This window comes from Chelon labrosus (assembly GCF_963514085.1).
Source record: "Chelon labrosus genome assembly, chromosome: 16".
Lineage (NCBI taxonomy): Eukaryota > Metazoa > Chordata > Actinopteri > Mugiliformes > Mugilidae > Chelon > Chelon labrosus.
The window spans coordinates 13,986,902-14,000,805 of record NC_140349.1 but is presented as its reverse complement, the minus strand read 5'-3'; the positions used below and the strand labels follow the sequence as shown (position 1 = coordinate 14,000,805).

Sequence of the window (13,904 nt, the reverse complement as noted above, 5' to 3'; positions counted from 1 at the left end):
TAGATACTAAAGCTAATATTTTTCTATCATTTAAGTAACGATTTAGAGTGTGAAATTATGCTACTGTCTTTACACGTCCCTTGGTGACTCTAACACATAGTGAGCGTACAGGGAGTGTCCAGTGCTGCAAACAAGACCCATAACAAGATAAGCAGAGCATCAGTGGTTGTTAAGAAATTACAATACAAGTTTCAGAGAGTTAAAATGGTAACACATTTGATGAGCAGGGATTGTTGTGTTGCGTACCTGTTTGACAACTGAAACATTGTCTTCTAAATGTGGTGGTTTTGTTTTAAAGGATATGGAGATTGATGAAGATCCTGACTCGGAAGCTGCTGCGGACATGTCTGTGATGACTGAGATCACCTCCAAAACTGCTCAAGTCCTCTCTGAATTGAAAGAAGTTGACACAGTGACCCAAATCCAAGTGCCTTTGTCGGCAGACAACTCTCACACCTGTCTGACTGTTTCCAGCAGTGGCAAAGAAGAATCAAGTCTATGCGTGACCACTCGTGGGACAAGCACAACCTGTTTAGCTCCTGAAAACACAAATAATGACTCGTGTATTACTCCAACTGTGGAATCATTAAACATGGCAACCACTTGTGAAATTGAAGAACTTACAGCCAGTATCTCCATCTCCACTGCGACCACCTCTGCATGTGTTGCAGCCTCTCCCAAAATGACAGTAACCACTTCTGCCTCAAGTGTGCCCGTACTGATGACAACCTCAACTATATCTGCAGCAGTGTCTGCACTAGTGAAAAGCAAATCTGATCTTGCGTCCAAAGTAAAAGCCACCTCTCAAACTGGACCCTCGGTGGTACATGAAGCACCTTCCTGCAGAATTGAAAATCATCCTAAATATTCTCAGTCTGCATCAAAAACTACCGCTCCATCTCAAACTGTGGCGACATCTGTTGAAGTGACGCATCAGCCTGAAACATCAGTTAGTGCGAGTGAAAATACAGAGGCTTCTGCCAAGACTGTACATGTGAGGAATTCAGTCGGGGCAACGGCCAGTGTTGCACCACATATTCATAAGAGTAGCCCACCTGAGGCTCCCCACCTGACCACGGACATGTCTCCCCTCTCTGAACACAAGAAGCAAGAAGCAACTGATACAAAGCCGAAGGAATTCCCTCAGAAAATTGGCGCCAGTCAGGTCATTATAGTGACCTGCAATGGAAAGCGGCAAGTCTACTGTCAGCTGTGTTCAGTCAGGATGCAAAACTCCCAACACCTGATGGACATTAAGCATCAGCAGAAATATGTGGTGTGTCCTTGATACGACTTGTTGTAAAACTTTGTTATTCCAAGCAGTCATACAGACGTTAACTGTGTGCTTTTTCTGTTCTTGCTAGTTATTGAGGTGTCCTGGATGGACCGCAGAACCATCAGAATGGGAGAGCAAATTGAACAACACAGTGGCCCGCTTGGCACAGGCTGAAAAAAGATATAAGGGCAGCGAGGTGAAGTGCACAAGTCTCCTTACGGTCAATTGAAGTCAAATATGACAGACGGATTTGTAAATTGTCATGCATATTGTAAAAGTATCACACCTTTCAAAACATCGGAATGAATAAGCACGATCAGTAGAGTTAATTGGCGGCTTACATGCACTGTGGTCGGGACTTTGTTTGTATTTTAACAAATGTGAATTTTGTGTTGGTTTTCTAGACAATAGAAGTGAAGAGTGACGTGTACAAAGCGTTATCTGAACTTCCAGAGGACAAAGGTAAAAACATTCGAATTCTTCTTAAGGGCAGATAATTAATAATGTTCTTTACCTCAACATAGAAATGGAAACTAAGTCGTGTTGTAGCTGTTGGTTAATGAATTAATCTTGATTTTCTTTTTGATTTTTCAGCTGTAGAACAACTGAAAACAATGGTGAGACAAAAATCACTATTATCCACAGACAGTACTGCAGGTCAGGGACTTGGTGTGACCAGTCCATGTGAAGTTTCAAGCTCAGACGATGGTAAATTAAAGTGTCATTTCGCACAGTTGAATTCATTTTCAGTATACAGTTTCCCTCCGTTAATCCTTACTTGGGTCTGGATTATCAATCGTTTACGCATATTTTCATCTTTCTTCTTCCCAGGAATCACCATGGAGAATCCTTCAGCAGATCCTCCCGTCACTGACTCAGAACTGGTCGACATATTTGCCCAAATCCCTCTTACATTCTTTCAAGAATCTACAGCAGATACAGAACAACAGAGCCACTCAAGCCACAACGAAGAACATGAACCAGACCTCCGTTCAGAACCAGCAAATCCCAATGCATTACAGACTTTCCCGAGAATTTTAATAGGTTTGTTTTGAGTGTTCATGTGTTTTTGCATTTCGTGGTTACATGTTCTAACTTGTCATCATTTCTTGCTACCGTAGGGGAAACAACATATGGCTCCAATCGTTTGTCGTGGTTCTTGAGCGTAAATAAAATGGACTCTGAGCCAGTCATTGGTGGGTGCGTGCATATGCGGCACATGTTTTTCGTGCCCATTATTCCCTATCGTATCACAAAAGCATGCAAATTGTTAAAGACAGTGCATCCTCCCCAGGTTTGAGGTCTGTGTGGGAGTGCCGAGGGATTTCTCTGAATCCATTCTATTTGTGTGAGAGCTGCAGGAAGACACTCTCTCTGAGCGAAATCTGTAAACATCTGGTCAGCGCTTACCACCATCTCCATTGCATGGTATGTGTTATTTCCTGTTTAGATGTATTTGTTATTTAGTTAACAACTGCAAGGACTGTTTTAAAATGCTATCAATACTAATGAACGGGATAAAGGGACTTGTGGTTTTCCTTTCCCATTTCCGTTTCATGTAAATGGAACTTGCTAATTTAGCTTCTTGTTGTCCCCTGTTTAATCTTGAAATGGTTTCAAGCCCAGAAGTTACTCCAATTTTACTTGGTTTATTTCAAAGGCCTTTTGACCTGTTGCAACTGTTTATATAATGGCGTACTGGGAAAAAAAATCTGAATAGTCATATATATGTGTGTGTGTGTGTTTTGCAGCTGCGGCATTACCCTCAGTTCATGAAGTGGATCGAGGAGGAGAAGGACCTACTCCTGGAGATGAAATATGAACTTTTGAATGACATTGCCCGGATGGTTTCAGTGCGAGAACGTTTCTACAAGTACGAAGCTCAGGTAACCTGTTAAGTTTATACATGTTGATTATGCATTTGAATGTGTGGGTTTTTTCTTTTTTATTAGCACAGCAAAACTGTAGGTTTGTTCACATCGCACCTGTGCTTTATTTCACCAAAAAATAGTAAATATACAACGTGGAAATACGTCCATTGTGCTAATTGTTGCCCTGTTCTGTTTTTTCTTACATAGGGTATAATGCTGGCACCAACGTCGTATGAAAGAGTCCGGACAGCTCCATTCAGTGAAGGTGGCATTAACTTTTAATTCTGTCTTTGTCTAATGAGTTTATGGGCCGGGGGGGATGTAGAGTAGTTGGTATTAACCATGTGGTTTGCTCTTTGCAGCTTTAAAAATAGTGCAAAAGATCAAGAACGAAGCGAAACTCACTGCCCTCTATCCACCCAGCAGTACTGCACAACAGAAGAGTGAGTCCCAGCAGTCTAGTCGTTTTTTTTTCTCCTTTATCCACCACTTCAACTAAAGAGGAAGAATATGGCCATGTACCATGACTGTTTGCTTTCTGTTGCACAGACTCGCATCCTAAGGAGAATCCAGAGGAGTCACTGCCCACAGAAACAGTGCAAGCACCAAAGACAAATCAGAGAAGTGACAAAGGTAAAATAAATCCCATTTACAATACTGACATTTTCCCCACAGGCTGATAACCACTAATCAAAAAAGAAACTGGGTCCTGTTGCACTGTAGTTTAAGTTCAAATATGTTGTCAGTTGAACATAGAAGTCTAAAATAAAATTGATGACTGATATTAAGCTTAGTAGGTTCAAACTAGTTGAAATGTATGACTTGTGTTAGTCTTTAAAATGTCTGTAATAGTTCTAATCACACCTGCAAAGTAAGTCTATATTTCACTTGGTTTTTTCAGACACCAGAAGAATACAAAGATAAACATTTCCTGCGGACTCAGTGATGCTCTTCATCGGCAGTAATAAACATTTTTATTTTTTATTTTTTGTTCTTGTGTTCTCTTGCTTGTTGTCTGCTGTCTCTCTTAGAAGTGAAACAAACATCTAATTTAGAAGAGACTGCAATAGTTGGAGAAAGAAGATTCTTGAGTCCTCTGGATGTGAACGGTTCCTCATCCATGGCTGCTTCTGTTGTCTCTCCATTTCCTAATGCTGCTACAAGTCTTCTTTCTACACAAGCACAATTCACACCCCAAGTCAAGTTGAAAGTCAAACAGGCAGAATCTCCGTTTCCTACTGTTAACACTCGAATCAGTCCCAGAGATGAAAGCCTTTCAACCAGGAAACCTCCAGCTGTTACATCTGCTGAAACAGGGGTCAGACCTTGCATCAACGACCCACTTGGAGACAGTTTGCCAGCCAAATGCAGAGGCGACACGTTGCAGCCTATTAATGAGCCCAGCTCCGGATCAGACGCATCAGAGTTCACTTTTGTTCACCCTGCTGTGACCACTAACCCGCTGTCTCTTGAGATCAAAGACCCAGAAACTGAATCTGCCAAACAAAACTTATCCCCTGCGGAGTTGAAATTGTTGGTACATTTAATATCTGTGGTCAGAAAGGAAGGTTGGAATACTCCCGCTGACAAGTCTGCACCAGTCAATGCTGAGATGGCCAACTCCTGTGCTGCTAATTCACCTGACGGTGAGGAAAGAAAATTGGATTCAGAGAGTGAGAAGACTGAATGTAAACCTAAAATGAATAACACAAGATGGGACTCTCAGGTGTTTAAAACCACTAAAAAAGAAGCTCTAAACTCCAGTAACTCATTTGAAGGAATGTTTTTGACAGAATCCTCTGTTCACTCCAACCAGCACATCACTCCTAGTGCCAACTCTCCTTCTTTGGCCATCAGTTCATCTTTGGAGGACAGCTTAATTAGGGGCAATCCTTTGTGTGCGGCGACAGCAGGCGAGGCTGATGGTGCCATAGTACCCACTAGTACTGAGCCCAGTATTACTCTTCAAAACTTCCCTGGAAATGTGAGCCAACCTGGATCCGTTTGTGGTGCCACCAACCGTAACCCAGGGCAGATACAAAGGTCACAAGGTGACACAGTGACTGATGGGACGGGAGTTCATCAGAGGCCTATTAACACCATCATAACTGCCAGGACACACCCTGTAAACGGCAAACTCGAAGGCAGCTATATAGAACATGTCCACAGTGAGGTGAACAGAAGCCATCAGGTCAGTTTCTCCACAATTCAAACGGCAAACTCTAGTGACACCCCGGCATCGTTTGAAGGGTTTAGTCAATACAGCCAAGTGGCTCATGTGCCAAGTGTATACTCAGGTTGTCTTCCTTCTGATGTTGCACCTAACAGCCTGCCTGTCTACTCTTGGAATTTAAATCAGTATGCGGTGTCCACTGCGACCGGCCTCTACTCTAGCCAGATTTACCCACAGCAGGGAGTAAATTACTACTGTCTGCAAACATTTGGCCATAGTTTAGCAGCACCAGTGCCCCCAGAGTGTGAGAGCCTGGAAATGCAGCAGCACCAGCAGCAGTCCTTCTTATGGAAAGGCCAAGATGACCAGTGATGTTCAGTCTGCTTTAGTCTTACCACAAAGACTTCTGTTTAAATGTCCAGTTTTATTTTTACACTTGTTCAGAATGTAAAAATGTTACATTGTTATATTTTTAAAGTTGTATTTTATTTTTTTTGCTATCATACCTTTTCATATAGATCTTGTTTTCAGTGTGTTTATGTAGGCATTTATGTTCACTCACAGAAATTTTATTTGAAAGCTGACTTTTTACAACACATTCATTTTAAAAGAATAGGACAGAGTTTTTGTTCAACTGGCAGCAAGGTCTGGATGTGTTCAACGTGTTAAAACTGATGTTTGCATTTAAGTTTGTCAGCATTTGTGAAACAGCATATTAAGCTACTGTAAGTGGTCAGTTTTATATTCTCATTTTAATGTCATTGCTGTAAAATTGAGATGTGAAGTATTATATTTTTTTTCTTTTATAATCTGTTGAATTAAACTCAACACAGTGGTGGCTGAGGACTCTGCATTTGTTGTCATTGATGATTAATTGGGGGGGGAAGAGGATATACTCCGGCTTCCTCCCACCGTCCAAAGACATGCTCGTTAGGTTAACTGGTGATTCTAAATTGGCCGTAGGTGTGCATGTGAGTGTGAATGGTTCTGTCTCTCTGTGTTAGCCCTGCGATAGACTGGCGACCTGTCCAGGATGTACCCCACTTCTCGTCCGATGACAGCTGGGATAGGCTTCAACAGACCCCGCGACCCTCAACAGGAACAAGCGGTTACAGAAGATGAATGAATGAAAAAGAGAATACTACCAGGTTAATTTGAACAACATCCTCAAATTGCAGTTTAGTACAGATACTTAAACAAGTCCAATTGCTTTTGTTTTAGATATACTGTGGCCTAGATGAGTGATAATCTAAACAAACATGTAGTCCAGTGGTTCACTTTGTCGTTTTTACTCTCTTCACCTAACTTGGGTGGGTTGGCTATGTCCTTGACGTTCAGTGAACATAATACACCAACTCTTTCAATCTGCTTTGATTTTAGAGTCTGCAAGGACTGCACAAAATAATACATGTTGATGTTTTTGCTCTTCACCTGTGGGTCTGGGAACATTTTAATGAACACGGGGGAGATGCCTTGCCTGGAGGGGTATGGTGGGAACAGAGGATGGGAAGAAAGCCTGTCTGCAACAGATGTTATTTCAAGGTCAGGTTTTTCACTTGTGTCTGTGTCTCCTCCACAAATAGGCATCTCAAAGAAATTAACTCCCCACACACACACACACACACAGACCTGCAGTTAGAATAAGCGGTATTAACTGCCTGTAAGTGTGGTCAAGGCAAAACCCCCGAGACGTTCTCCAGTTACAATTTGCTTTTGCCAAAGAAAACACATCATGAAACTGTGTAGCTGAGTAACGGTGCATGACTTGTTTTGATATTGATAAAGGTGAAAGCATTGGAGTGAGTGTTAAATATAGTTTGACAAATGACAAAAGCGCTCAGATCTGGAGCAGGTAGCAGCATTTTCTCCTTTTTTCAAGTACTGCTGTAATTTAAAAAAAACAAACAAACAAAAAAAAAAACATGTAGCTTGTATTGGGGAAAAATAATGATTTGAAGTGTTGTTGTTTATTTGTCGGTGGTGATGTGAAGATGATGAAGGAAAAGATCTCCACTGACACTGTCTCTCTTGCATATAAAAAGGTTTATTACAAAAGATTACAGCGTCTGATACAAGCATTTGCAACTGCTCGGAGAGCCCTTCTGCCAAATTGAGACTCTCCTGTTTTCCTCCGGTCGTCTCCTTTTATACCCAACATGTTTGCCTATATGCATAACATCAGGAAATAGAGGTCATTACTCCACCATATGGGAAACATACAAAAACTCGACTTGACCATCAATCCTCTAGCTCCAGGCTTCCTGTCTCCACACATAACCTAATCATTTGGTCGTTTCGTATGACCTTTAACCGTCCCATACACACTTTACATTTCCTATATGTTGAACCATCTGTTTCCTGACACTAACCTAAACACTGACTATCTTGTCCATTTCCTTGGTCCATTTCCTTGGTCCACAGAATGTTTCTTTTAGAATTCAATATACCTCAGTGTCATTTGAATATTTGAATGAACACCTTATCTATAGGGTTTAGTCATGTAACCAAACTGTAGTTAGATGAAAGGGAAAAGGGCACAGCCATATGACCGATCGATGACCCACATGAAGTTGCATACACAGACAGAGCACAGGCAGCATACAGAGGATAGGACTGATTCCTATCAGACCTTGGATGGAGGTAGGAGTAGTGCTAACTTGGCACATAAGGGAAAGGAAGGCACCCGGTCAGATCATGCATGGATGTACAGTACAGGATGATGGAGTGAAAACAGCTGTGTCACATGAAGGATGTAGCTGGAACTTGCAGCGGTCTTTGAGTCTTAACAGCTGACATGATTATTGTTAGAAAGAAGACCTAATATGGTATGAAAAGACACGGGTATTTCCAGAGGGAAATAAATCATGTTTATGATAAAGTGCTGTGCTCAGCCCCTTGTATGATAATGCAGCACAAAAAGGTATAAAAGCAGGAGCACAACACTATGAAATTAGTTTGATGTAGCCTTGACCCAGAAGAGACTTGGGTCATCTTCTGTGTTTCCTTTTGACTTTGAAGAGACTCCAGATACCAGTAGATTCTAAGAACCCAGATTACATGTTGAATTAAGAGGTACAGGCTATCACATGGCCCTATCACCTGCCTCAATTTTTCTTTGACACTTGTTACCTTTTTTAAGTGTGGCCTCTATGTAACCTTGTATTTGCTTGAATTTCTTTGACGCAGTCTTTGATGGAAAAAGAACTTAGACAGTCTCTGGTCAAAAGTCAAAAGGTTTCTTTAATCATCGAGTCTAATTACAGGTTCTCTCTGGAGAGAAGCTCCTCTCGCTCTCTCCCCTACACACACAGCTTTTATACAGATAATCTTGGTATGTGGTTTCCATGGTAATGTGAGTACTATCAGTCACTTATCACTTGTTGCTCGCAACATCCTCAGTGCAGTGACCTTGTGAAGACAGGAGAACAGGAGAAAACACTGGAAATCCAACCATAGAGATGTTACATGAAGGGACATAAAGATGTTAAAGGATTATGCATAGGTTATACATTTACTGTAGTTGTCTGTCTCTGTGTTAGCCCTGCGATGGACTGGTGACCCTTAACAGGACTAAGCAAGTGAGGTATATTGAATTTTAAAAGAAACATTCTGTGAAGTCAAACCGTTCACAGGATGTGGACCAAGGAAATGGGAAAGACAGCCAGTGTTTATGTTAGTGTCAGGATTCAGCAGACTTGAAGTCTGAAGTAAAAAGATTGAGGGGTCTGAGGTTAAAGGTTGCATACCTATGCAATAGGGGTTCCATATGCTTCTCATTACGTGAAAAGTGAACTCTGTTCCAGCTGGTATACATTAAGTTGTAGACAATAACAACTCCCCTATATAAGTTGGGTTTAGGACGGAGATCGGGAGAGCGACTTCGATTGGCACTGAATCCTCTCCAAGCAATCCTGGATGCTTGTACTTAGATGCTGAACTTCTTTGTAATAAACCTTTTTATATACAAGAAAGACGGTGTCAGCGGAGATTTTTTCCTTCATCATCTTCACATCATCACCGACAAATAAACAACAAAACTATAGAAGATGAATGAATGAATGAATGAATGTTATACAAGTCTGTCTATTTGTAACTCGTCTAAAGTTCAAGGTAAGGTGAGTGTGGAACACAACGATGCAATTAGTAGTATTTAATATGTTCCCTTTTCTATAAAGTGCTAGATATATTTTTCCGTTAGTGAACAAATATTCAAAGGAGAAGTTCCTTCGCTGTTCCTCTTCACGGCCGGGTCTCCAACTGCAGAAGGAAAGGTATAGCCACCGTTACCCTTATCTTGAACTCTGCCCCTTGAAATGAACACGACTAAGAAAACAACTCCATTGGTCTCATGTTTTGTCTTGTTCTCTTTGCTCACCCAGCTGCAGCCTGCTGTAGAGCAAATGCCGCACAGTATTCTTCCTACATGATGTTATATTATTGGCCTTTTACGCCTTTATTTTTGATGGCATTCATGTGTGAATAAAATGTTTCCCATTTTCAATAATGCCTGAACTTTTTGGTGGGAATTGGATGGGTGGTTTGTTATGTTGTGACCATTGCTCTATTTGGAAGAAGCTATCAGCTTTGAGAACAGCTGGAGCTTTTGGTGAAAAGATCAAATGATTTGAGATCATTAAAATCAGAACTTTCTTGTGTAATATAACACCTGCAATCCCAAAGAAAATACTTCATACATCCCTGTGTCCACAAATTAGTGAACTACCATTTCAAACATTTACACTTGTGGCCTACAGAGACAGCAGTCTGTCACTCAGCGAGCTTCTCTGCCTGACTTTGGTGTCATGTAGAGAGTGTTGGACATTGTTCATTATAGACCGGAGTTTGTTCAAGGTCCTTGCCTCTGTCACCGATGTCAGGGACTCCAGCTCTGCCCCTACCTCAGAGCCAGCCCGCCTTATGTATCAGTTTGTCCAGCTGCAAGGTTCCCTTCTTCTTAGTGCTGCCTCCCCAGCGCACCACAGTGTAGAAGAGGGCACTGGCAATGAAAGTCTGGTAGAACATGTCCAGCAGCTTCTGACAGATGTTAAACAATCTTAGTCTCCTGTGAGGGAAATTCTCAAATGTCCCTTATTATTTTGATATCTTACATATGAAATCTAACAATTGTGGATGCTACATTAGATTGTATGTAGGGTGGAAGCTTGTGTCTTGGACATAAGCTCTGCCTTATGATAATCATGTGGTTGCAAGGTATGGATAGATATGTTGTTGTATGCTCCATTGTATAATATGCTGGGAGAATTAACATAAGGAAGTCACTTTAAGGAGTTCACCCTGAAGGGGGTATTTGAAGTGCCTCTTCTGTGTACATGTGTTCTGAAAATGGGTCACTGTAAAACACACAATAATGGTTAAAGTGTAGGAGAAGTCATGAGGTGGATGTTGAGATGTTAGTACAATGTTTTGTGTCAAATCATGTGCAATCTTATGATTTGACTACAGATATGAACATTGTTTAGGGTTGAGGAGAGACTGCCTCTCTTCAGCCATCATCTATGCGTTGCTGATGAGTGACTCTTGCTTGCAAGCAATAAAGGATTTCTAGAAGAGAAATATTGTGTCAAAACTTGGTATTTTGACCAACTCTCGTCTGTACTAAACAAGTGACTGCTTTTCAGTTGCCACGACAGTACCTACCTAACGACTGCTCTTGCTATCATCTTCATTCTCCTGGCATCTCCCTTTGAGGGCCCTGTCGGAAAGCACAAGCTGGCTTTTGATGCATATCTGAACAACGGTTTGTCCTTTATACCCTCACCACAGTATAATCCTTCCTCTAGCAGCGTCAAGTTTGACTCAACCCAAGACCAAGTCTCCTTTTGGACGTATGACATGGTCTGACTGCCTCTGGCTGTAAATGTGCCTGGAGATGTCCTGAGCAGGTACATCTGCAAAGGTTGTCAGCCATCCAGGTCATGGTATGTCAAAAAACGCTGAAAGAAAAGCAAGTGGACTTGTAGAGTTTCTTGACCACATTTTCTCACTCATTCAAGTAGCTTCTTCAGTTGTAAAAGACTGGTGGGGAGTTGGGGTTAAAATAGGCACATGTGTGGGGGTTACCCATCGGAAACTCACATGAGCAGTGTCTTTTACTCACACAGTTTGAGAGAAAGAATGCAATGACTCATTTTAACACTGGTATGCCTCTCCTGGGCTGCTTTCTGTCATCTTCTTTTACTGCAAGAGGTAGTTTCTGCAAGTTCTATAGTTTCTATATTTTATTTTATTTTATTTTATGCGTAACAACACCAAAGCAAATTCCTTGTATGTACAAACATGCTCGGCAATAAAGTATTTTCTGATTCTGATTCTGATTCTGAATGAGCTCCTTCAAAGGCCATCCGAAGACAGAGTTATTTGCCCTCTCCCTGAATATATTATATAATACATGGCTTTGTTGTGTGTGTTATTCTGTATTCTACGAATACTGTTAGGACAGAAATACTTTACACACACACACACGTGTGTCCATCCCTCTTCTTGACACGCCTCTGTAACAATTGGGGGAGGCGTGTTGCCAATCCTTCCCCACGCTGTCGGCGCGCCGTGAACGTTACTTCGCTCATTCCAAGGGACCTCGCAACAAGACTTTTGACTTTCTTAAGAGATAACGCCCGATAACGACAAGTCGGTCTACAGCAGGAAGTAGGTGTCTTTACCTTTTTTTAAAAAATTGCTTTGTTTTTTTTTTTTGGAATTTGTGTACGCTTAGTGTTGACCGAAAAGTCATTGTTACACAGTGACTAATGATCACACGAGCTGGTTATAAAGTTAGGTTGTTAATTCTGGGTCAAGCAGTGCTAATTGGCTAATGTCCGCACGTATAGCTGAATGTTTGTTTGGCGATGAATAGTTTTATCAATCTGAAGAACGTGGAACCCTTAGCATACATTTAGGAAAGGGGAAATACAGAAAAGGGAGAAGGACCTGTCTGTCAGTTTGTCCTCAGCTACATATCAGATTACTCTGATTTAATGTTTTCTAGTCATATTATTAAAGTCACTGGTTGTTGAACTTTTGCTGTGTAATTGTGAGACACTGAAACAGAGGAAAGTCACAAGGAATAATTAAATGTTTTTTTTATTTTTTTAACTCAACGACATGCTTGATAATTCAGTCCAAATCGTCCAGTATTTGTTGATACTGCAGCGCCCCCTGGTGGTTACAGCGTAATCAGAGCCACAGCAGTCTTCAAGAATCAGGAGTCTTTATTGTCATTATGAGAACAAAACGAAATTTTGCAGACTCCCGGCTTAAGAGGCACACATGTAAATAACATGTAAATAACACATGTAAATAACATTTAAATAAAACACAAAAAATATAAAACACACTTAAAAAAGAAGGGATGTAAATAAAGTGCACCTTAGTGCAAGTCCAGTCTATGAGATGTTGTGAGTGTGTGATTGTCCTACTGCTGAGGACTGCTGGTCTGTTTGATTGTCATTATGGAAGGTGAGTGTGTGTGGCTGGAGGGATGGAGGGTGCATGTGTGAGGGATATGTAGGGGGATGGGATGCGGTGTTTTGCTGCAGGGGGGCGATTGCTTTCACAACTCTGGGGAAGAAGCTGTCCCTGAGTCCGTTTGTGCGTGTTTTAATGTTCCTGTACAGCTTTTCTGATGGAAGTGGTACAAACAGTGCATTGCCTGGGTGTGTGGGGTCTGTCGCAATGCGTCTGGCCCTCTTCTGGACTCGGGCACCGTAAACAGAGTCCAGATCTGGTGGACGACAGCCCAAAGTCACCTGTGCTGTCCTCACCACCATGTCCTTCCTGTCCGAGCTGCCGTACCACACTTTCACACTGAGACACAGGATGCTTTCGATGGTGGCTCTGTAGAAGTTTGCAAGCAGCTGTGAGGAGAGTCCAGTCTGCTTCAACTTCCTGAGAAAGAAGAGCCGTTGTTGGGCCTTATTCACCAGGTGTGAAGTCTTCACAGTCCAGGAGAAGTCAAAGGAAAATGTGGATGCCCAGGAACTTAATGCCGTCCGTATGCTCCACCGCTTCCCCATGTATGCAGAGAGGAGCGTGTTCAGTATTTCTGACCCTCCTGTAATCCACTATGACCTCCTTGGTCTTGCTGATGTTCAGTATAAGGTTATCCCTGGAGCACCATTATGTCAGATTCTGGTCCTCTCCGCTGTAGTGGGTCTCATTGTTGAGTATGAGACTCTAAATCTTATCTTCATGATGGCAGTAATGTTTAGCACTTAGTCTGAATAACTGAGGGAGCTGTTGATTCAGCTGTCTAGTAATTTTGGAGGTTGTTGTCTGTAGTACTATTGAACTGTACTGGGCTGTAATCACAAATGTTTCTATTATTTTGACAACCCCATTTTAGTCAGTGGTCTGGGCTAAATAAAGTTAGACACAATTGACACCAGTTGTTTAAACAAACTGGCCCATATGCCTAGCTCTGTTCTGGTTATCTTAGATTTGCAGGTCTGATTTTAATTCATAAACAAAGGGTTAGTTTCGAATGAGGAAGGAATTTTTTTTACCTTGAGACGCTTTCACAACTGAGGTGGCAATGCCTTCCATCGGCAAACTATCTTTACTTGAG

At 41.7% G+C, this 13,904-nt stretch overlaps 1 protein-coding gene across 1 annotated transcript in view; it reads left to right on the top strand.

Annotated features, from left to right (window-relative positions):
- The window catches only part of LOC311501428 (uncharacterized protein), a 31,818-nt gene extending 25,469 nt beyond the window's left edge, over positions 1–6,349 (top strand). Inside the window, exons 34-45 of the mRNA XM_084563240.1 lie at positions 299–1,276; positions 1,365–1,472; positions 1,681–1,738; positions 1,871–1,984; positions 2,108–2,320; positions 2,398–2,472; positions 2,571–2,704; positions 3,028–3,162; positions 3,355–3,412; positions 3,510–3,590; positions 3,697–3,780; positions 4,049–6,349. Coding sequence (XP_084419366.1) covers positions 299–1,276; positions 1,365–1,472; positions 1,681–1,738; positions 1,871–1,984; positions 2,108–2,320; positions 2,398–2,472; positions 2,571–2,704; positions 3,028–3,162; positions 3,355–3,412; positions 3,510–3,590; positions 3,697–3,780; positions 4,049–4,071 — 2,061 coding nt within the window. The 3' untranslated portion in view covers positions 4,072–6,349. The remainder of the gene's footprint in view (positions 1–298; positions 1,277–1,364; positions 1,473–1,680; positions 1,739–1,870; positions 1,985–2,107; positions 2,321–2,397; positions 2,473–2,570; positions 2,705–3,027; positions 3,163–3,354; positions 3,413–3,509; positions 3,591–3,696; positions 3,781–4,048) is intronic.
- Positions 6,350–13,904: the final 7,555 nt, after the last annotated feature.